At 40.6% G+C, this 23,622-nt stretch overlaps 1 protein-coding gene across 4 annotated transcripts in view; it reads right to left on the bottom strand.

Annotated features, from left to right (window-relative positions):
* APP (amyloid beta precursor protein) overlaps positions 1-23,622 on the bottom strand; it is a 281,027-nt gene that overhangs the window by 213,929 nt on the left and 43,476 nt on the right. For all 4 annotated transcript variants that reach the window (XM_056109208.1, XM_056109209.1, XM_056109211.1 and 1 more), the window contains exon 2: positions 3,576-3,743. In XM_056109208.1, the coding sequence (XP_055965183.1) occupies positions 3,576-3,743 (168 nt within the window). The remainder of the gene's footprint in view (positions 1-3,575; positions 3,744-23,622) is intronic.

Raw genomic sequence — 23,622 nt, 5'->3', positions numbered from 1 at the left:
GACTGGGTCACAAGATATTTGTGAGTGGGTAACTGACAGGCAGTTAATACAAGAACTGCAAGAGACTTGTTAAGCTTTTCCACCCAGGACCACTAACCATCAGGCAAAATGAGGGCTGGGGAAAAGCAAACTGTTACTTAGCCTTGGAAAAGACAAAAACAGAAAGTAAAACACACCAGGCAAAGAACATTCTCTGAGAGGAATGAGGAGGAAGGTGTGCACTGGGTCACGGAGATTAATGTTGCCAAGGACGGAGTATCTGATTATTCCCAAATCATACCAAAGGAGGAGAAAAACTTGGATGCAAACTGTTACAACAGACACATCAAAAGAGGCCTTCACCAGGAATGACATGGTCAACATTAGGAACTTAATTCAAGTTCTAACACTCAGAATGCAAGTCCAGCCAGGGAAATCCCAACAACAACAACAAAAAAACTAAAAGTAGGGATGCATACAATTCCAACCACCAAACTCATAATTTACTTGTGAAATTGTATAGGGGGAACTCTTGAGTAAAATATGAACATTTATTATTTTCATATCAAACATTACCTTTTCTATTTTTAATTAAAAATTGAAATTTCAATTAAAATTTTTCATTGTAATTTGACAGCTGAGTTTTTCAGATACTCTTGTAGCACCAATCCCACTACCAGAGTCAACTTCCCTCTACCAGGGTCCCCAGGTTCCCTCCCACCCCCTTCAGCCTGCCACCTTTAACAGACACTTTTTAAAGTTTGGTGGCAGTAGTTTGAAACATTATTTCAGAAGGCACCATCTTTGGGCCAAAGTAAATTTATTATCACGGTCCTCCCATTGTTCATCGATTTGCTCGAGCGGGTCCAGTAACATCTCCATCATGAGACTTGTTGTTACTGTGTTTGGCATATCGAATACGTCACGAGTAGCTTGCCAGGCTCTGCCGTGCGGGCGAGATACTCTCAGTAGCTTGCCGGGCTCTCCGAGATGGGCGGAGGAATAGAACTCCGGTCGACCATGTTGGCCGCTTGTAAGGCAAACGCCCTACCGCTGTGCTATCGCTCCAGCCCAAATTTATTATCATTTCTGATTATTAATAAGTAGGCAGAATGCTTTGAAAAGGAGATATTCACAACTTAAGTATTAATGATTTTGAGGAAAGTATGAAGAATTAACTTTTTAAAGCATTGTGATAAAGTACCCTATGAAGATAAAAATTACTTTGACGTGTAATATGATAATGTGGATGAGTTGTTTCTCAAAACAAAAAGTTAATATTCATATATTAACCTCTCAGTGTTGCCCAAATTACTCATACTTATGATACATATTTATAAACATACATAAAAATTTATCTATATGTGCTTCCATATATATATACATATAAATTATGCATATACGTAATATACACTCTACGAAATTCTATAAAAACCCAGTTTGGGGCCAGAGAGCACAACAGGTAAGGCACTTGCCTTGCAAGCTGCCTGCCTCGATTCAATCCCCGCACCACATATGATCCTGAGCACTGCTATGAGTGATCCCTGAGCAGAGAGCCAGGAGAAGTAAGCCCTGAGCACCACCAGGTGTGGCGCAAAAGCAAAACAAAAACAAACAAAGCTACACAAAGGAAAATTCCATTTTGGATCTCAAAGGGCTAAAAAAGTTTTGTAGTACATAAACAATTCCCAAAAGGGGGAAGAAGGGGAGGGAGAGTGGGACAAGGGTATATTCTTGCAAACTATTCTGTTTTGCAAGAAAGATTCTGGGGAAGCAAACATTCTAAACCCTATCATGAACAATATTCTTAATCATGGTGCCTCAAACAGAATTTTAAGATTATGACAAAGTAAATATTTCCACCAGTCAGAGAAATAGCACAGGGGTTAATGCACATTGTCTGTATGAACCCAACATGGTGGACCCAAACTGAGCTGAGTGGGAACTCAGCTGGTCAGAGTACCTGCAGGGCATATGGGGAGGGGTGAGGGACAGGAGCAAGGGGACCCAGGAGTCCCCAGCACCACAAGTCCAGAACTGCATTAAAATCTGCTGTTGAAATGGAGGGAAACGAACTGTGCTTTGCCAAGAATCATTAGCTAATTCCTTTCAATGTTCTTAAAACAGTCATATTCCCTGGAAAGAGAATAGTCTTCCAGGAAATGAGGAGTAAAATTCCTGGCCTTCCAGTTATTTTAAAGGAAGAATTTAGCAAGGAAACCAGATATAGGAGAAATACACTAATTGCAAAAATCACTCATCTAGAGCGGACTTGATTTTCAGAAGGTAAAAGTTTCAAAAGCCACAAGCAGAAAACTGCTTAGCAAAAGCTAACTTTTTTATTGTTTTGGGGCCACATCTGCTGGTGTTCATGGGTTACTCCTGGCTCAGTGCTCAAGAGTTCTTCTGGCAGGCAGAGTCAGGGACTGAAAACTCCTGCACGCAAAGCATACACTCCACCCTTTGCACGCTCTTTCTGATCTCTAACCTAACATCTTCCTAAGAAAAAGAAAATGAATATTCTCTTTTGCAAGAAAGATACAGCAAGACCAAAATTTTTATACATGGATTAGGGGTAGCAAGTAAGATTTCTTAGTCTAACCTTTGGTAGCATGGGAACGTTTTAAAATAGAAGTATTTCATAGTTTCAAAATGTTAAGTTTAATCAAGGCAGAAAAATACAATATTAAATGTAAACAGAACTATAAGCTGTAATAATGTAACTGGTAAAATAAGTCAAGAAACTTAAATCCAGTCATTTTTTGTTGTTGTTGTTGTTGTTTTGTTTTAGTGCCAAACTTGGTGATGCTTGGGGTTTTATTCCTGGCTCTGTACTCAGGGATCACTCCTGGTGGTGCTTGGGGAATCATAGGGGAAGCCAGTTGGCCACATGCAAGGCAAATGCCCTACCTGCTATACTACCACTCTGGCCCAAATCCAATGGCTTTTAAACATTATACTGTGAGTGTAGAGCTGCAGTGAGAAATGTATTCCAAAAATAAAAGAGCTAAGATAGCTTGAACTTGACTCAGTTACTGACAGTCAGAATACAGAACCATAAATTAAAAAAAATACCATTTATGCATATTGTAAGCTAATGCAACTAAATTATTTTAATGTTTTTGGCTTAGGAACCACACCCAGGGGACCATACCCATAAGCCAGGGCTTATTCCTGGCAGTGCTCAGGAGACTAGATGGGGTCCTGGGGATTGAACCCAGGACAGTCGGATGCAAAACAAGCGTCTTACCTACTGTATCTTCTCTCTGGCCCCAGAATATAAATATTTTAATGGTTTAGAGGATCACTAAGATCATTCGACATTTTTCTTTCTTTTTTAATTTATTTATTGAATCACCGTGAGAACAGTTACAAAGCTTTCAGGTTTAAGTCTCTGTCATACAATGATCAAACACTCATTTCTTCACCATTGCATATTTTTCCACCACCAAGGACCCCCATATACCCCCCATGCCACCCCTCAACATTTTTCATTGCAAGAGGAAGTCCGATAAATCTACATAAGCCACTCAACTGAAAAAATAAATCAATGCACAAGCCCCAAGCAGAATCGGGGACTATCTCAGTGGACTTACTTCTTGGCAGTACTGTAGGATGCCCTCCTTGGTGCCAATGCAGGTTTTGGTCCCCGAGGGATCAGGCTCCCACTTGCCATTCTGTACGTTCATGTGCATGTTCAGCTTGCCACAAAACATGGCCACCTGGGGCTCTGCAAGCAGGCCGGCATTGCTATCAGTGGGCACCTGAAAAAGAAAAATCACAAAACACATTTTGGTTAGTTACAGAAATCCACATGTCCGTGGTGGAGGATACAGGAAGGGCTGGAAAGAGGGCCAGGGAATTGGGCAACAATAGCAATGCAGTTCTTGCCAAGTCTTGATGATGAATTAGCCGGGTCTGCCCCATCGCTTTGGGATGTGTGTCCCGACCAGGCATAATGCAGCGCTGTTTTCACATGGAAATAGAGACATGAGCTCTGCAGAGGGATTTACATCTTGATGTTTGCTCCGCCCCCTCCCATGTCCCCACCTTTCCCCCCATGACAGATTTCTGCAGTGTCTATTGAAAGGTTCTGACAGAAAAATAAGCCTTTCTTTGAACTAAATGGGATCACTCAGAAGGAGGCTGTGTGTGCATAAAACCTTCCAGCTAGCTCGGAACAAGAAACATGCCAAGTCTCTGCCTGAAGTCCAGGTCTGAGAGTAGACGGCCACTGTAAAAGGGCAATGGACACAGAGGATATCATTAGTGATATAAAACTAGTATATGCCTATGTTTGACATACTACATAATTTTTTGTTGTTTGCTTTTGTTTGCTTGGGGGTAACACTCAGCGGTGATCAGTGGTTAGTTGCTCCTGGCTCTGCACTTAGGAATTACTCCTGGTGTGCTCAAGGGACCATACGGGATGCCTGGGATGAAACCTGGGTTGTCCCCACACATGGCAAACAGCCTACCCACTGTACTGTAGCTCCGCCCCTAGCCCCTATACTGCCAGGTGTTTAAACAGGAAAATGTGCATTTGGATTTTCCATCCATAAGAATGGCCAAATACACTGTTGATTCCGAATGGTTTTTCATAGGACATTACCTTGTTATCACTCAGTTCTTAAGAGAATGGTAAGGATGCTACTGTTGCATGTCCCCAAGCAGACTGGAGGCAATAAGGCCAAGGACTCCTGCAGAGAGCCTACTGTTTCTGCAGGTGGTAATCTCTCAAGCGGACTTAGTTAATATTCCTGAGCTCCGTTTCCAGCAAAGTAACACTGAAAATGGTATCGTCTTTCTTTCACACTCTTCTGAGTACAGGGATTTCCTACTGGTAAATATGTCTAAATGGAGCAATGGAAGTTCTGAAATAACCTGCATTCAACAGCTGATATCTCAAAACTTAAAAAAAATGTTTTTGCTTTGTTTTGTTTTAAAGAAGAAACTCTAGCATGAAACTTGGCTGAGGCACAGACTTGAATGCAAAAGCTGCTGGCAAAATCTCTCAGGTTTTAGATTACATGTTCCACATTCCTAGTTCTGTTTTGTAAGGTCGAGTTAACAAGAGTCTACCCAACATTGCCAGATGTAACACATGGCAGCTGAGGCCCTGGTCTGGGTCTCTTTCCAACCTCTGTCATTTCTAAGCTCGAGCCTCACAAGGCAGCCATCAAACCGCACCTGACAGTGTGGCATAAGAGTTGATCCCCTACCACCTAATTTCATAAGGAGCCGTGGAGTCAGACAGAAGTGAGGACTTCCTCTTTGCAAGAAAGTAAAGTCAGACCGGAAGTGGACATGCTTTTCCAAGTGCCTCCAAGAGCGCAGATGCAAAGAGCCCTCTGGGAACTTTGTTAGTACATGTAAAACCAAGTAGAAGGCTTTCCTGCACAAATGCTGTGTGGGAAATAATTTTCCTGCTCGGAAGAGCAAGCGGGCACACACACAGACACACACACACACACACACACACACACACACACACACACACACTCTTAGGTACCAATGCTGAATTCTCTAGTGCTTGGAGCTTCCCACAGGTCAGACCAGCAGTGGGTGTGGCTTTCCAAGCAGGCAGCCGCTAATGCAGCCGCCAGTTAATCTCCCGCTCCATATACCATGCGATGCTCATCTTGGCCTCTTATACTGAACTGTCATCAGGGCACCTGGCTACCCCAACCACATTAGTCCAATAGTCCATTAGCCCCTACTCCCATCGACATTCCTCCCAAGCCCACAAAAGTAACGGTGAACCCAAGAAACAATAGAACTCCCATCAAAAAATAACAGTAAGTCCAGGCCAAAAACACATTCCCCGAATCAGGGTAAGAGACTCCACATGATTACACAGGAACACTAAGTTGGAAGGGAATGTCCTTGATGGGGAGAGAGTCCATTACCAACTGAGCTCCCTCAGAGTTCCCCCTGGCAGTTACGGAAAGGACATTGATGGTGTGCTGGAAAGAACCACCTCCAGGCTACCACAGGCACCGTGGGGAAACCGCCATTTTCAAACTCAATTTTGAGTCTCCCATTCATCAGTAACTACAAGAAAGCAGCAGAACCAGAATGCATCACACACGTAAATGTCACAGCTTTCCAGAGGAATTACAAGAAAACCCGACGCCTTGAGCTTAAAAATCAGAGCCCAAATACCATCAACTTGATTGAAATAGCTAGCAAGAGAACATTGGCATGGAAGTCAAATAATAAGCAGAAACCTAGAGACAAGGCCTGCTATTAGATGCCATAAGGGATAGAAAATATATTCTGTGTAAAATATGACATCTGTCCTCAAAGAATGTGTAGTCCAGCAACCATATCTCTGTCATTTTCTCCATGGTATTTTAAGCTGCTCAACCGTTAAACTCTCTCTGGTCCCAGAAATTTCCAATCTTTGAAGAATGTGGGTGCTGTAGATCTGCACAAAGAGATCAATGACCTTTCCCTCTCAACCAACGTCCTCTCAGTCACGTCCTCTAACTCCTGTCTCTCCTGGCCACATTTCCCTCTACTTCTAGCTCTTTACCATTTTGTCCGTTTTCCAACACAGAGACTTATCATGACATCTTCTTCCCTCAAGACAAATCCAAGTGCCAATTTCTCTCTCCCGTGGGAGCTGGCCTCCATGAAGGCCCTTTGAGAATGCCTGTCTCCTGGGAGTTGGGCCAGATCGTGCCATCCACATTATGTCAGGCTTTGTGGAACTCAGAGAACAGAAAGAATGATACCATGTCCAAAGCAAAGTCAAAAAGGGTAGCTGGCTTCTCCCTAGCTCTTGGGAATCACGACGGAGAGGTCAGCTACCCATCTGATGTGAGGACCCTCCCTCAAGCAGCCCCGTCACAGGACTGGGACCACCATCGGTGTCTGATTCTGAGGAGGGAGACAGGAAGCATCACAGGGCCTGAGGCAGGCCCTCATGTGACCCCAGTCTTGACTGACAAGACTAAAACTTCTAGAGAGATTTAGAGTCAGAATCACCCGGAAAAGTCTCCCCAATTCATGACCCACAAATACTCAGATAATAAGTGTTATTGTTCCCTTAAAGTCCAACTCTTGAGAAGGCAGCTGGAATAGAGAAGGGATCACTAAGAAAATGATGGCCTGAGGAACAGGTCAGATGGGAGATGTATGCAGAAAGTAGTTAAAGGACCAAACATCATAACCTCTCAGTGTCTATATTGCAAACCATAATGCCCAAATGGAGAGAGAAAGTATGGAGTATATTGCCTGCCATGGAGTCAGGGGGAGGGTGGGAAAGGGGGGTATACCGGAAATATTGGTGGTGGGGAATGTGTACTGGTGGAGGGATGGGTGTTTGATCATTGTGTGATTGTAACCCAGACATGAAAGCTTGTAACTATCTCAAGCTTAATTATAAAATTTTTAAAAAATGAAGTCCAACCCTTATCTGAACCCTTATTGGGTACTGGGCCCTTTTTAGAAAGAAAAAAAATATTACTCAGTGCCTCCTTAGAATTCTACTTTTTACAGAGAACATACAAAAATGTTTCTCAACTGCATCCAAGGCTATTACCCCACCCCATCATTTCAGATCCCCCAACCCCCATGGTGGTATTGCCACTTTAGGAAAGACTATTCTAAATCCAAATTTTTTCCACCCCCCTCCCCCCAAAATTAAATTTTATTAAAGCCACTGTGACTTACAGAAATTCATTGTTGGGGTTCTTGCATACAATGTTCCATGACTAATTTTACCACCAGGATCAGGAACCAGTTTAAGACAGGGTTGTTATGAGAGGCCTCAAGTTCAATCTCCAGTGCCTCATGAAATTTTAAAAAAAGAAAAAAACAGAAAGGTGGAGATAGTAAAATAAAATTTTTAAAAAGTGGGTAATAGTTGAAACTCTGATGTCCTGAACAGTTAGGGCAAAGCATTCTGCTAAAAATGATAAAAATAGCTGTTCTGAGTGTCCTGATCCCATCCGACTTGAGAAGGCAACTAAATCACAAAATCCAACTTCTGAGGGAGAACTTCTTTTTGAAACCAGAACCAAGTTTGCAATAAGATTAGAGCAATTAGTTGGAGACAGAAACTGAACCAGAAGCTCTTCTATTTTTAAGAAGGCCCACCTGCAAAGATTTTCTTGTTTTAAATAACATAACCCTGGCTTAGTTCATTAAAACAAGACAAACAACCCACAGGATCCTCACCTGCATCAACAAACTCACTGGGAACACAAAGGCAGGTTGCTAAGAGTGACACTCCACACTCAGCTGGCCTCCTGCCAGAAGAGGAAAAATCCTCGCCAGCCATTTTCTATTTTACTGGCTCTGGAAAGTTCCTTTGGGATTTGCCCAGCCAGGGCAGGTGGTCACACATGTAACTGGGAGCAGTCCAGGGTCCAAGAGGCTTACTCAAATCCATTTTTTCAATGAAGCGTCTAAGAGAAAAGCTTCATAAATGGGTTAGATTCTTGACTTGTCAATACAGAAACTCAGAAATGAAATCTTTGGGTGCTAGATTAATTATATACTGACAGCGAAAACGTCTACTCTGCCAAAGTCATTCTCCAAAGAGAATTGTCCTCCACTCTTCTGTTCTTTGTTTTGCTTTGTGGGCACACCCAGCAGTGCTCAGGGTCTAACATACAAGGCAATTACCCTACCCTCTGTATGGATTGCTCTGGCCCACTTTAAAAAAAAAAAAAGCAAAACCAAAACACTTCTATTCTCAGTAGAAAAAATATATATACAAACACTTGGGGGAGATGGGAAATATAACAACTGAAACCAGTATTACACTTGAATTTTGTTATCCTTGTCTAAGGGAAATGAAGGTTACTTTCCCAAACTCCAAGATGCCACCCATAAGACTGAAAACTCTGGTGGCTCTGGCCTTTCATTTCTCAGAGCAGGAGATGAAGATAATGCGTGTCAATGGAATGACTTTCCACTGACATCACAGCACTAGAGATGCTTTCCCATGGGAAAAGTGTGCGGTGACAATGAACAAAATAACCGCCTGAAACAATGGAGACAGTGCACAGTGCTGCAAAAGCTAAGCTGAACTGATCTCCAGGATGCTCCGTGGAAAGAACGCATCTCTATCAAAAATTAATTAATTAATAATAATAATAAAATATACATCTATATATGTACTTATATTTTAGTGTCACAAGACAGAGACTGAAGGGGCAGTGGATTTTCCAATACCAGAACATGTCCTTGAAAGCACAGGGGAAGTGAAAAAAAACAAACATAAACATCTATGCCTGATCTGGGCCAATTTTCAGAACTGGACCTGAAAATTACACCTAGACAAGGTTGCATTGACAAGGGCAAAACCAGTATTATGAATGCTTACTTTTAAAGGTTAGTCTCCTCTCCCCTCTGCCCTCCCCCCCCCACACACACACATACACCCCCTCTCCAGTTTCTCTCTTTATTATCATCAAGGAGATCAAAATTCCTTCTAGAGCAGGCTTGGCAGCATTCCTCTCCCGGTCCCAACCAAAAGGGAGAGCAAACAAGGAACTCTCTGTTTCAGGGGCTAAAAAGTTTCACTCTGCAAGAAGGGCACTCAGATCCATAGCTCAGCTGCATCTGTGGATCTGTGTAATTTTAAAGTTTGGGGCTAAATGAAACTCATCTGGTTTTCTGCATTTAAACAGGCTTCTCACTGGCCTGAATAGCTGGTCTCATAATATGAAGTATTTGGTACTTTTTTTTAAATCACTTCACAATTTCCTCTGGTCAAATTCCTGTGTAGTATCTTTTTACAGGGCACAGTGATATAATTTCTATTACATCCATGTTTTTCTGACATAAATAGTTTCCCCTTAACCTGGACATAATCCAATTATCCTCACCAAAACAAATGCTCTGAAATTTACTTTGAAATCATGCAGATTTTTCCACTTTCAATAAAATTTAACTGGTCTCCAGAATCACAATCAGGAAGATTGAAGAGTGAACCCCTTTCAAGGAGGAAATAAGCACAACAGTGAATGCTAAATATAACAGATTTTTCTCCTCTGAAGGAAAATACTCAGTATTTTCTCTAAATACACACACAAAAAATTTTAAAGGAGAACCAGAACATCTGCAAATGCCCATTCTGTCTCATAACAGAGAACTAAAATTAAAATTATAGAATTGGGAGACAGTAAAATCATTCGTTCCATTTCAGAACGGAGAGGAAAGCTCTGGTAAGGATATAACCAAAGCTACATAAGTATGAGGACATGGAGATAGGAACTGGGCTTACTCTTTGGAGAATTCTGTTGAATTCAAATTCCAGTCGTAATACACCAGATTGGATTGGACATCATGCAGAAGCCAACCAATCTCAACTAACAAAAACATCACCACAGAAAGTGAACCCTCAGACAAGGAAGGACTTAACACCCCCATGGTGAGATACTACAATTTTCTTCACAAATTTTCTCCTACGAAAATAAATTTGTTAATCTTTCCATTAGTCATTTAGTGGTAACAAACAATGTAAAATTAATTGTTGCTATAGAGGCAGGCTTGAAGGATAGTTGGGAAAATGGACAATGGAGGAAATGTTACAGTGGTGTGTGATTGGTGCTGGAACATTGAATGCCTGTAACAAATCTTTGTAAACTATGGTGTTTAAATAAAGTTGGGGGGGAGTGTGGAGAGGACATAGGAAGAGGAAGAGTTCTGTTGATATGACCAAATAACAAGGCAAATTAAGAAGGAAAATGCAATTTTCCAAGGTAATTTACCTGAGGCGCACTCACACGCGCATATCCCTTCCCCCCACACACACACAAAATCAAACACACACATGTACAAAAGCTCGTTAAAACAAAACGAAATGGGGGTTACTGAGACTGAGCACGATTTATTTTTTATCTGTGTGGTGTCAGTCCTCACAATTGTGATTTGCTGCATTCTTATTTCCGAACTTGAGTTTCCAGCTAAAACAAGCCACAAAGGAGAGTGAAAGGAGAAGAAAAACAAAATACAACAAATCCACACAGTTCACGCCTTGAAGTTTGGCTTTCTTTGGGGGATTAGTGTTGTTCTGGCTTCAAATAACATGTCATCATTCCATGATGAAGATAAATGACTTCTGGGGATAATGATAAGATTAATTCAAGTAGAAAGTAACTTGTATTAACTTGTATTCACAAGCTTCAAGTAACAAGTCATCATTCCATGATGAAGATAAATGACCTTTGGTGATAATGATAAACTTAATTCTTCCACCAGAGCCATAAAATAGAGGACTACTCCAGTGGCGATGCACACATCACAAATCATTCCATCTGAAATCAAAGTACAGTGGGTAGGGTTCTTGCTTTGCAGACCTGGGCTTGATCCCCAGCACTCCATATGGTTCTCTGAACCCATCAGCAGTGATCTCTGAGTTCAGAGCCAAGAATATGCCCTGAACACCACTGGGTGTGGCCCCAAACTAAAAAATCAAAACCAACAAGAACATTAACAAACAAAACTCCCACAACAACAACAACAGCAAATCCTTTAACCCAAGTCAGCCTGCAAAAGTCAGAGAAACACCAGACACAAGGACGCCTAACGCAGTTCATCCTGATCTAACAAACAGACCTGTCGCCAGATAAGGCAGTCCTGGCTTCCCATCCAATTATGTTCTCTGCTAAAATGCCCAGTAACAGTCAACAAAAACAGTCCAACAGGCAGAGCCTGGCAAGCTCCCCGTGGCATATACGATATGCCAAAAACAGTAACAACAAGTCTCACAATGGAGATGTTACTGATGCCCGCTCGAGCATTTGATGAACAATGAAAGGACAGTGCTATAGTTGGTCTAAGAGTCCTAGAACTTCCACCCTCTGCTCCCTGACGCACTGTAACAAACGGCTGCACAGGTGAGGTGAGTGCCCTGACCCAGTATCATCTAATAAAGTGGAGTACTTGCCACATAAACCTTCTGATCCCTGGAAACATTGCTAGTTCAACCGAGGAGTGGATTATTATTTTTTTTAACCTGATTTCACTGTAATTCAAGAAAACTTGGGAAAACAATTACTTAATCCTCTTACGGAAAGAGGTTGTAAGCACATTTCAAACACAGTAGAAAAGCAAAAGTACTTCTGACTGCCAATTTTATGCACTCTGGGTATCAAAGATTAGTGTCCCATCGGAGATTTTGATGACTTGGCATGAAAGATTATTCTATGAAACCTCAATAAAATTCTATGTGCCAACATAATCTTTGAGTCACATTAGGCAAATGATTAAAATGACTCTCGATAGTCTCTTTCCAGCTTTTTGTTTCCCGGGTGCCATCCCCAGCAGTGGTGGTGGGAGGGAGATTGAGGCCCCTCCCATGCATATTTGGGCTCTGCAATTTGGTGCTCAGGTCTGGTGGTGCTTGAGAACCCCCAAGCCTCTGTCTGGCAGGTCACAGATGAACTCACTGGGCTATACTGGGGTCACATTTGGGGCCTCCTGCATGCTAGGCGTGTGCTCTACCACTTGAGCTATTTCCCCAGCCCTTTTTCCTTTGGGAAGCTCACAACTAGTGCTCAGGAGGTCCTGGCGGCCCCACAAGCGATTATCCCCATCCACTGAACGTGCAGTTAAATGCAAAGGCCTGCAGAGACAATGCTGCTCTGGACCTGCAGATTCAGGGATATGTGGGCACCCTGGTCATGCTGGGGGCCTCTGAGGATCACATCTAGTGGAGCTCCAGGGACAATGAGACCAAAATCAAAGTCACAATAGGTACCTCCTTTGCATGCACCCTAACGGCTGTAACATTTCTGGGCACCCTCTTTTATTGTTTTGACATGGTAGTTCTTAGGGCTTTCTCCTGGTTCTGTGCTCAGGGATCATTCCTGGAAGACTGGGGAACCATATGGAGTGCCGGGGACTGAGCCGGGGGCAGACCCATACAAGGCAAGCATCCTAGCATCCGACCCTCTCTGCTGTTCTCTTTTTCCTTTTTTTTTTTTAATGTGGCTCCTAGGAAATTTTTTTTTATTGCATATGTGGCCTACATTTTGTTTCTATTGGCCAGAGATGTCCTAAACACAGCCAACATCAAACGGTACCGCATTTACAACGTACAATATGATTATTCTGTTCCCATCATAACTCATTGGACTCATTTGTCTTTTAATAATCTAATTGCACAAGCTACACTTCCTCTCGCTCTTTTAAAGATATGCACTTTAATTAGTTCAATTGACAAAGACGCTTACATTTATACCTAGAAGCTTGATAAATATTTAATATTTGATAGATTAATACAAAGTAGGGATCAGAGAAGAAAATAGCTTGAATGTGTTGAAGTCTTAGGCCCTTGCTCTGATCCATTAGAACTAGAAACAAAATATCTGAGTAAAGAGGAAAAAACATTCAATGCTCCAAATGTACGCATGGAAGTTTGTGAGGAGAGATGACAAAAAAAAAATGAAGGAAAATCGCTGTACACCTGAAATCTGATTGGCTTTGTGAGTTTTTATAGCTCCCTCCTTTTCTATGTCTATAAATGATATTCAATTTGTTAAAGGGCAAAAAGTTTTGTTTGATAATTAAATTGTTTTATTTTATTAATAATTAAATGTATTTTAATTTCACAAATGTTATCCTAAAGGAAGCACCTGAAATCTTAACATCTAATGCTTTTTAGTCCAGGTTCTGCTCACATTTTACATGAGTCTGTGTGGATACATATTTTATTCTTTTTGTTAAAAAAAATATACATATATGTATAATTTTTTATTTAATTAAAGATCTGTGATTTACAAAGTAACTGATAGCTGAATTTTAGGCATATAATATTTCAACACCCATCCCACTACCCGTGTCAACTTTCCTCCACTAGCGTTTACAAATTTTTACTATAATTAACACTCCTCCCATCAAAAAACATACAAATGTCACCACCAACTAATGAAGTTACTAACAACCCAGTCCCAAGAAAAAGTATGAGCTTACTGAAATCCATGTAACTCAAGCAGATATGGGATCCAACCACACACAGCCCCAGCCATCCCTCTCAAGATGTGTCGGCCAAACTAACACATCTGCATCTTAAGAGTTACCAGTCCATTTGACAAAGGGAAGTAAAAAATGAGACACATTCTCTATCCTTCATCTATCCAGAATTCAGCCCAGCTCAGTTATACTTTACAGCTTCTGCCAGATTTCAGTCATCAGGACATTGTGAAACCAAAGGACATAGACACATCATTAGAATGGAGAGAGGATTGTACTGGGATTTCCGGTCTTAGGTTGGAGCTAATACACACACCTGGACTTGATACATTCTAAGACTTTGCGTCTTTTTTGTTAGCTTTATAAATTTTGGTATAAAATACTAATCACTTTTATAAAATGCCGATTTAGGGTAAGCTAAACTATGACACTGTTTTTTCGTGAACATTAAGAGCTCACAGCAGCCCACAGGCCATGAGGGGTACAACATCAACCTCAGAGCACAGTTCAAGTCTCGGGCTGTCATTTTTACATGATTTCTTAATACCCTAAGACAGGGTGGGCGTTCAGAGCACTCAGAGTCCACATGCATATTGTTATCAATACCAAATTTGATGGAGGTTGTGGGCTTTTGTTTTTAGAGTGATACCAACTCACCCTTGCCACCAAAAGACTCAGTTAACAGTATAGAAGTCTTCCCTCTTCACCAGGATACATTCAAAGACCCCAGTGGATGCCTCAAATTACAGACTACTGAAATGCACAGCACACACATATCTATGATAATGCTTTGTTTATTTACTGTTTATATATTTATTTATTTGGGCTTCTCTCATGGTGCTCAGGGTTTACTTCTAACTGCACTCAGGGATCACTCTTGGTAGGCTTGCGGGACCATATGGGATACTGGGGAATGAACTCAGGTTGGCCAGGTGTAAGGCAAGCACCCTACCCGCTGTGTACGGCCCCAATGGTTTATTGTACTATAAAGGTGACACAGTAAGAGAATAATAAAACAAACCTAGTCATATATCATAATAAAAGTTACATGAATGCATTCTCTCTTTCTCTCTCCTCTCTCTCTCTCCCTTCCTCTTATTGTACATAATTTTTCCAAACTCTGACTGACTACAGGTAACTGAATCCATGGATATGAGGGGACTACAAAAAATTATTAAGTGGAAGAAGAATAATGAGAAACTTTCATTATTTCATTTCTGAAGACTTTAAAGCAAGCCACATAAAAAGACAGCAGTGGGAAAGAAAAAGATAGAAAATAGAGGAATTTATTTTATCAAAGCTAATTGACATGGAAATTTAGTATGATCTCCACCATCCCATGTTCACATTTATGGACAGACAGTTAAAAGTTATCTAGAGTTTGTTGGAAGATATAAGTAAAGACATAATATGGAATTAGAGTTTGAATACCTCTAAGCGAGGTAGCTTCAAAGAATCCATGATCTTAGAACTCTGCATTTCTATTTTTAGCATATTTATCAAACTACTTCAGGAAGGAATATGAAGTACCTACTTCTGATAAGGAGAAAGGATATTTACATTATATCCTTTGATTTATTTCCTTTCAAATACATAATATTTACTTATCTACCTTTCCTGTCTATGTATAACTCTTAGACCATTGTTTTTATTATTAGAACTTCTGGTATAAAAGAAAATTGCTTTGCAAACAACAGAAATTCAGAAGATATTAAATTAATGAGGGAAAATCTTCAATAACTTTTGAGCAGCATTTCTGTTCACTGTTGACATTGATTTCTGTTAAATTATCACCTTTAATGTAAGCCCAGTTTTCCTCCAGGGATGTAATACTGAAAAATACACAAGGCTCCAGTTTCAGACTCTTTACTAAATAAGCATGGGTAGATTATCCTTAAAGAAAGCCCTTCTCAAAGAAGCATTCCATTCCAAGATACCTCAGACTCAACAAGAAGAAATGCTTAAACTGCCTTAAACATCAAAATGAAAAATAGTGGGAAACAATAAAACTAGGAGAAAAATCATTCTCAAGAGGAGAGAACAATAAAGATTATTTGTACTTTCTTGGCTACTAAAAATTGCTCGGGCTGGAGCAATATTACAGCAAGTGGGGTTTTTGCCTTGCACACGGTCGACCAGAGTTCGGTTCCCAGCATCCCATATGGTCCCCCAAACACCACCAGGAGTAATGCCTGAGTGCTAAGACAGGAGTAACTTGTGTGCATTTCTGGGTGTGACTCAAAAGGAAAAACTAAATAAATAAATAGATAAATAAAAATTGATGGAGAAAGAACAAGCTTAGTAGACACTCCTTCTATCCCCCAATAGTGTCTATTCTTGCCTTAACTTGGAATGAATGGTATAGAGTTGCAACATCTGAACCTTAGCTTATTTTTCTAAAGGTAGGGAGAGAACCCAAGCAGCTCTTTAGGAGCCTAACTTGGTCTACATGGAGGCAATTTTAAAGTCATAATGGCAAAACCATGTTCTGATAATGTAGTTAATGGAAAAACTCTTAAGTATTCATTAAAAAAAATAATGACTAAAAGGGCTGGAGAGATACTACAGGAGTTGATGTGCTTGTCCTTGCATGCAGCCTACCCCAAGTCAGATCCCCGGAACCATATACTGCCTCCCTGAGCATGGCAGAGGTGATCCTGGAGCACAGACGCTAGGAAGAAGCCCTGAATACCATAAGGTGTGGCCTCCGAATCAACCAAGATAACATCTTTACACTTCAAGGATTCCTAACGCTTGTTCTTTATGTAGAACAGTAACTCTATTCCACAGTTTCACTTTCAGCAGTTCTAGTTATACACAATCCACCTTGGTCCTTAACTACCAGTTTCCAACAGTAAGATCAGTTGAGAGAGGGGCCACATTCATATAACTTTTATTATAGTAACTTATTGTAATTACCCCATGATCTTACTGTTGCTCATCTCTTACTGAGCCTGATTTTGTCATCACAGACAGGAAGACAGGGCGAGAAACAACAGAGAAAGTGGGTTTGCTGCTAGTCAAAGTATCATGCATGGAAGACCGTTTTCCCTGCTGACAAAAGAAGAAGCTGTAAAAATAAACAAGATGAGCTACGTTACTGGACACGTGAGATCCGCCCTGCCCTTTCTTCCTGGCCGCTCCCACACACACACCAGCACTCAATAAATATTTATGGGAATTATTAAAGAATGCTTGGCATGAAAAAATAATAACAATAGTAATAGAATGTAGAAAACATAATTATTGACAAAGGCGTAGAACAACACTAGATAAATTCCAACTGAGATACCTGTGGGCTTCTGGATTGTCACACAGGGCAATCGTTTCCTAGTGTGGAAGGAAGATGCTGCTACGTGCATCCTTCCTCACCACCTCCCCCAAACTAGTTACAGACAACTCAACTCACTTGAATCTCGAAGCTCTTCTTGGCATGAAACAATAGGTGGGGAAAAATGAAAAGGCTTAAGATCTATGTGGCTCAAAGGTTTTTAGTGCCAGTTTCCTGACTCTTTTTGATAACACCTGCCTAAAGAAGCATCATTTTGCAATTCAGGCAGCATTCAATAGAATCAGATGATCTCACTGGACTCCAAGAACTACACAAACAATGTGGTCAGCCAGACTTCTTTCATAAAGCCTCTGATCAACTATTTTAAAAATCCTGCAGCTAAAAGCCCTTCACAGCAAGGAACTGATTCTCAGAGATTTCCCTGTAACCTAACACTTAAAGTAAAGGCTAGTGTAAACACAGCCCTGAAAGCACTGCAGGGCAGAGACAGAAACTGATTGTTGCACAGCTAAGTCAAAGAGCATATGCTGATCGTTATCCAACACTTGTCTTCCCACTTCAGATAAGAGCCTTTTTCAGTTCCCGGGTTAAGTTTCGGGAAGTTCGGGTTTGATGCCATGTATGAAGATCAACATTTCTCAGGTACTGAACAGTTCCAAGTCTAGGGATGGAGAGACGTTTATCCCTAATGTCAATTGGGCAGAAAATATGGTCACAAAGGTGAAGAGACCCCATGCCCTCATCAAAGATGTTTATGGGATCAAACAGCAACAGGTAGGAGTTGGAGAAGAAAGAAGATGCAGCTTTTCTAGAGTCGGTGGACCAAATATGAAGGGAAAGAGCAAAGTATGAGCGTGGGAAATGTCAGACAGGTTGGATTTATGTTACATGTCTAAGGCAATGACGCTAGTGCCAGATGGTGGAGGGCGAGAGCAGCCATGCACAGTCCGTCTGTGCATAAGGGCGCGGCATGACGTCACTCACCCGTCTCTTCCTCTCCAAGACCACTCTGAGCATTGATGGCATCCACTGTTACATATCCATTATCAGTATTTTTTTCTGCCATGTACGTAAAGAAGAGATGGACATAACTAGACATAACTGGACATAACCACAGCCCGAGTGGAATTGGCAGGGCAAGAAGAGTCAGGGGAGAAGCTGGAAGTGGAGTCGGAGACGCTGAGGCATGTAAATAGCAACCAGAAGGACTTACAACTGATGTGGAGTGCTGATGGCAGGGAATCAGTTTGTGGTGACTCCCAGCTCACAGCAAGAGGGTCAGGATGCATCGGGCAAGAGTGTGCAAGGCTGTCCAAGAGAGTGGAAGAAAGAAGGAAAGAAACTCTACCCCTGGCCCTTGGTTTCCTGATTTATTGGCCAACAGTCCGTTGTTCGGCCTCTACTGCCGAATACAACACCGCACACCAGGAACTCCTGTGGTCAATCAGATAGGTCAGTCTATTTGCATTTCATCGACACCAATGATGGAGTATTATTTTCATTTTCAACTCGAGCAGATGTTGAATGGCATTGTGCTATCACAACATGCTGTGCTTCGTAACCTGGGGAAAAATGATGAGGAATCTTCCATCACTAATCCATTCCTGACCCACGGGGATGTCCTTCTATGGTGCCTACAAAGAAATAAGCCCTAAAATAGAGAAAGAGCAGGCAATGCAATCAATACCTTGCCCTTGAAGAAAAGAAGCATTATACTGAGTTGAAAAGATTAAAGTTTTACCAAGGAATATAACCATGGAACATTTGCTTAAGCAAAACAATCTTCAACAAATGGGTTCAAATAAACCAAGACTGGACATAGCTGTGACCTCACCCTCACCCACTCCCCCTACACACACACACACACATACACACACACCACACACACACACACACACACACACACACACAAACACATACCCTCTCTAACTCAAAAGGCAGTGATATTGTAGCTGCTCATGGTATATATAATTTAATTCTAAGCAGCAAGAATTTTAAAACATTGGAACAGAGATAATCTCTCAGATTTGCCAAAATGCATGTCATAGGCATGGCTTTTTCTAAGGAGGAAACAAATCAGTACACAAACAACTAACACTCAACCACCCTGGTCAAATGAAGGCAAACTCTCAGCATTTGCTTCCTCAACACATACAATATTCTTTGAGTTTAGTTCAGAGTTGCTTTATTCTGGCATTTGTCTTGCCCACAATATTCAGCTCTGAGGTGGTTTTCAGTGGAGAAGGCTTGTTAACCCATCTTTTAACCCATAACCTGGATGATAATCCATGTTGTTTACCAAACCTCATGAATTGCCCCATGTAGAGGCTCCAGGTTCTTGGGAAAACTCATTGTCAAAATTAAGGCGATGGTATTGGTAGGCAGAGGTGAAAGACAGTACTAACATTCTGCAAAGAATGGAACAATTTCAGGAGTTGGAGCGATAGCACAGCGGGGAGGGCATTTGCCTTGCACCCGGCTGACCCAGGTTCGACTCCCAGCAGCCCATATGGGCTCCCGAGCATCACCAGGAGTACTTCCTAAGTACAGAGCCAGGAGTAACCCCTGTGCATCGCTTGGTGACCCAAAAACAGCAAAAAAAAAAAAAGAATAGAACAACTTCTCTGTGCCCACCCATCCCCCACCACACACATATCACCCATAAAAAAAACTTATTTGTCCCCAAATGTTAATAGCATGAAGGCTGAAAATTCTTATTTAAGTTTTACCTTTAGGAGAACAGTTACTTCTAAAAAAATACAACAAAAGAAACACTCAGATATTGATTGATACAAATAGATTTCTTTATAAAAATAGTGTAACAAGCCAACAGAAAGAATATAATAAGTATAACTGCATAAAACTTACAAATTTATCTTGGTTTTTATAGCTATAAAAATCCGTATTAATTTTAAAATAGACCTGAGATATTAAAATCTTTATTGAGCATGACAATCACTCAAGTTTGACCTATAATTATTTGGGGCCATAATTATTCCAGCACTACTTTTCTGTATTAACTCTCTGAAGCTCACTCTATAACAGGAATCTATGAATTAGTAAGTCTGGAAGATTCAACTTGCACACACAAAAATAGGAGGGTGGAAACTAAGATACAGTCACACACTCATAACTAGGATTCCCAGACCAAAGATTCCAGTCAGATCTTTCCATTGATAGAGACTTGCTAATTCTACACAATCATTTCCTAATAAATACTGAGCTAAAGAAAGGGAGGATTTAACCACTGGAATCCTTCTGAATAATTTAAGTCCATTAGAATAATAGATATATACAGGACTGGAGTGATAGCAAGGCGGTAGGGCATTTGCCTTACACGCGGCTGGCCTGGCTGACCTAGGTTCGATTCCTCCGGCCCTCTCAGAAAGCCTAGCAAGCAAGCTACCGAGAGTATCTCGCTGCACAGCAAAGCCTGGCAAGCTACCCGTGACTTATTCAAGCCAAACACAGTAACAACAAGTCTCAAAATGGAGACATTACTGGACCTGCTAGAGCAAATTGATGAACAATGGGAGGACAGTGCTACAGTGCTACAGGTTATATCAATCAAAATCCCTAAAAGAGATAACAAAAATGCTTCTAGAAACTTCTTTCTGTTCTCTACCTGCAAATATAAGTATTGTTAAATCCATCACTATTTATATAATTATAAAAATATTAGTTTTATTATTTTATATATATTTAAATATATATTTATATAATATTAAATATATTTAAATATATTGATAAGAGACCTCAGGTTTCCGTAGAAAGCAAAGGACTGAAGAAACTCATTCCCAAAGATATCAACACAAACTCTGAAGGAAAAAACTTTTGTAATGACAAATTCCATTTCTGTCATTTCTGTCATTTGCTAGCTATTTAGCGGGGAGGAGAGGTTGAACCTTATGACTTTAACTCTTGATTTCCATTATATCTCCACAAAGTTTATAACAACACCCCATGTCCCCATGTGTCCGATGACTTTCAGAATTAAAAATCCACCATAAAACGGGGAAGGAGCCACCTGCCTTCTGAGAAAATTGATTTGAATTTAAATCTAGCATCCAGAAGAAGGAAGTCTAAGATGGGGACCGGGATGAGACATGGAGAGACTGAGCCAGTGAATCTTTGGCTCTGGAAGTCCGAGAGTGACCCACAAAGGTGTTCACTGACTCAGGAATCCTGAGAGAGGACGCTTTGCCTTAAAGCAAACGCTTACTCCATAGCCAGATAGGACGGACTCGTGTCAAGAATGTCTCATGCAACTTGAAATAAACCATCCTTCCATCTTCGGTTGCTGCAAGATGCCTGCTCAGTTGTGTTTGACAAAGACAGACTAGAAAGGGCGTGGGGCCCAGTACCCTCATTCCCAGTCACCCGAAGTCCCCGTGGCGGGTCTGACTCACCAGTCTATGGAGTATTTTTAAGTCACCTCAGATATTTTAATTCATGCAGGTTCATGGTAATTTTAGCTCCTTTCACAGTATCCAGTGTAAGATTCACGAGGTCCACAATGACAGCTGACTAGCAGCAAATTATGATTCTACAGAGGTTAGATGTAGAAATTTTTTTTCAAGATACCAAATTTTTTTGTTTACTTAGCCATAGAAATGATCTTTTATGGGGGGCAGAGTCATAAACTTTTATGTTGCAAGCTCTTAAGGCACTAATGTTTTATAAATTATTAAATATATCCCTATAGGGGCCAAAATGAGAGTATTGTGGGAAGGGCATTTGCCTTGCACATGACTGATCTGGGTAAGATCCCCGGCATCCCATATGGTCTGCCAAGCCCTGCCAGGAGTGATCTCTGAGTGTAGAGCCAAGAGTTAGCCCTGAGCATAGTCAGATGTGGTCCTCAACAATAACAGCAGCAACAACAATAATAGTATAATCATAGATTTAGCATACTAATATATATTTAATAAATCATTAAAGATCTCACTAAAATGAAGTTAAAATGGCCTACAGTTTAAGACTCGTTTTTCAAAATATATACCTCATGTATTGAGGTCATTTATTTGAGGATCTCACTTATTTGAGGACACTCGGTGTCCTCAAAAACAGAAGATGTTACCAGTCATTTACAAGTTGGGGAGATGGTGGAGATTGTGTTGTCTAACACATTTGGGAAATGAATCTTCGAAGTGGAGATTGAGTTTTGAGAAAAATCCTAAAATAAAGAATCTAACATTTTTATAACAAAATTTCCCATGTTTGGTCATTGGAAAAATGTTCTGAAATAAATGAAGAGAGAGAGAGAGACAGAGAGAGAGAGAGAGAGAAAAGAAAGAGAGAAAGAGAGTAAGAGTGTGTATGTATGTGCGTGAGAGATAGAGAGGGAGACAGAGAGACAGTGACAGATAGAGAGAGAGAGAAAGAGAGTCAGAGAAAGACGAGAGAGAAGGAGAGTGCCTGCCATAGAAACAGATTGGGGGTGGGAGTGGCGGGAGAGAAACTAGGGACATTGGTGGAGGGAAATGGACACTAGTGGAGGGATGAGTGATGGAACATTGTATGACTGAAATCTCATCATGGACGCTTTTTAACTGTGTATCTCACGGATAATTAAACAAACAAAACAAAACAAAATTAAATGGGTGAGCAAGCAAAATTAAGCCAGGTAATTTTGAACAAAGAAATCACGAAAAAGAAACTTTGGGGAGGGGGCCAAGGGAGGAGGGCACAAGTTTTACTAGTACCCACAGAACTGATAATAATTTGAGGTGTGACTAAGCAAAATTCCATGACTATAAACAATACAGCACAAAAACAGGAGAAAAGAAATAAAGGTGGGTTCCCAAAGGCCCAAATATTACAAAGCACTGTTTTTTCTCAGCAGTCAAAGACATGCAATAAATAAATAAATAAGTAGAAATTAACTTCATCAGATACCAATACAGGACAAAATTCTAGGGTCTTTTTTTTTTTTTTTTTGCCTTTTAAACTACACAGATGAGCTGAATTTGGATAGAAAGCTATTTTTTAAAGAAATTTTAAAATTATTATTTAAAGAAAGTGGAATAAGCATAGAAGACTGATAGATATGCATGTAATTGAACCATCTCCCACAGGTCCCAAATCATCTTTGTTAAATTCACTAAGTTTTTATTCTTTTATAGGTAACTAAGATTAAGAAAAGATGAAAAACAGGAGTATGGTAATTACAGTGAAACATATATCTAAAAGGGAAGAAAAACATTGTGCATTTATTTTCACGATACAGAAGATAAATCATTTTGTGAATAATTGTCATATTATTATCAATTTTTCTGATATTCCTATTATACAGACAAGGGCGAAAGCAAAAGAGATTAGTTTGAACCCCAGATTAAATTTTCATTTTTAAAAAGGGAAAGCTTTTTGAAGAGGCTTACAAACTTTCACATATGTTTTTCTTTGTTTGTTTCAGT

This window comes from Sorex fumeus, unplaced genomic scaffold, assembly GCF_029834395.1.
Source record: "Sorex fumeus unplaced genomic scaffold, SorFum_2.1 ptg000265l, whole genome shotgun sequence".
NCBI classification, from domain to species: Eukaryota; Metazoa; Chordata; class Mammalia; order Eulipotyphla; family Soricidae; genus Sorex; species Sorex fumeus.
This window is presented reverse-complemented; position numbering and strand designations above follow the sequence as displayed.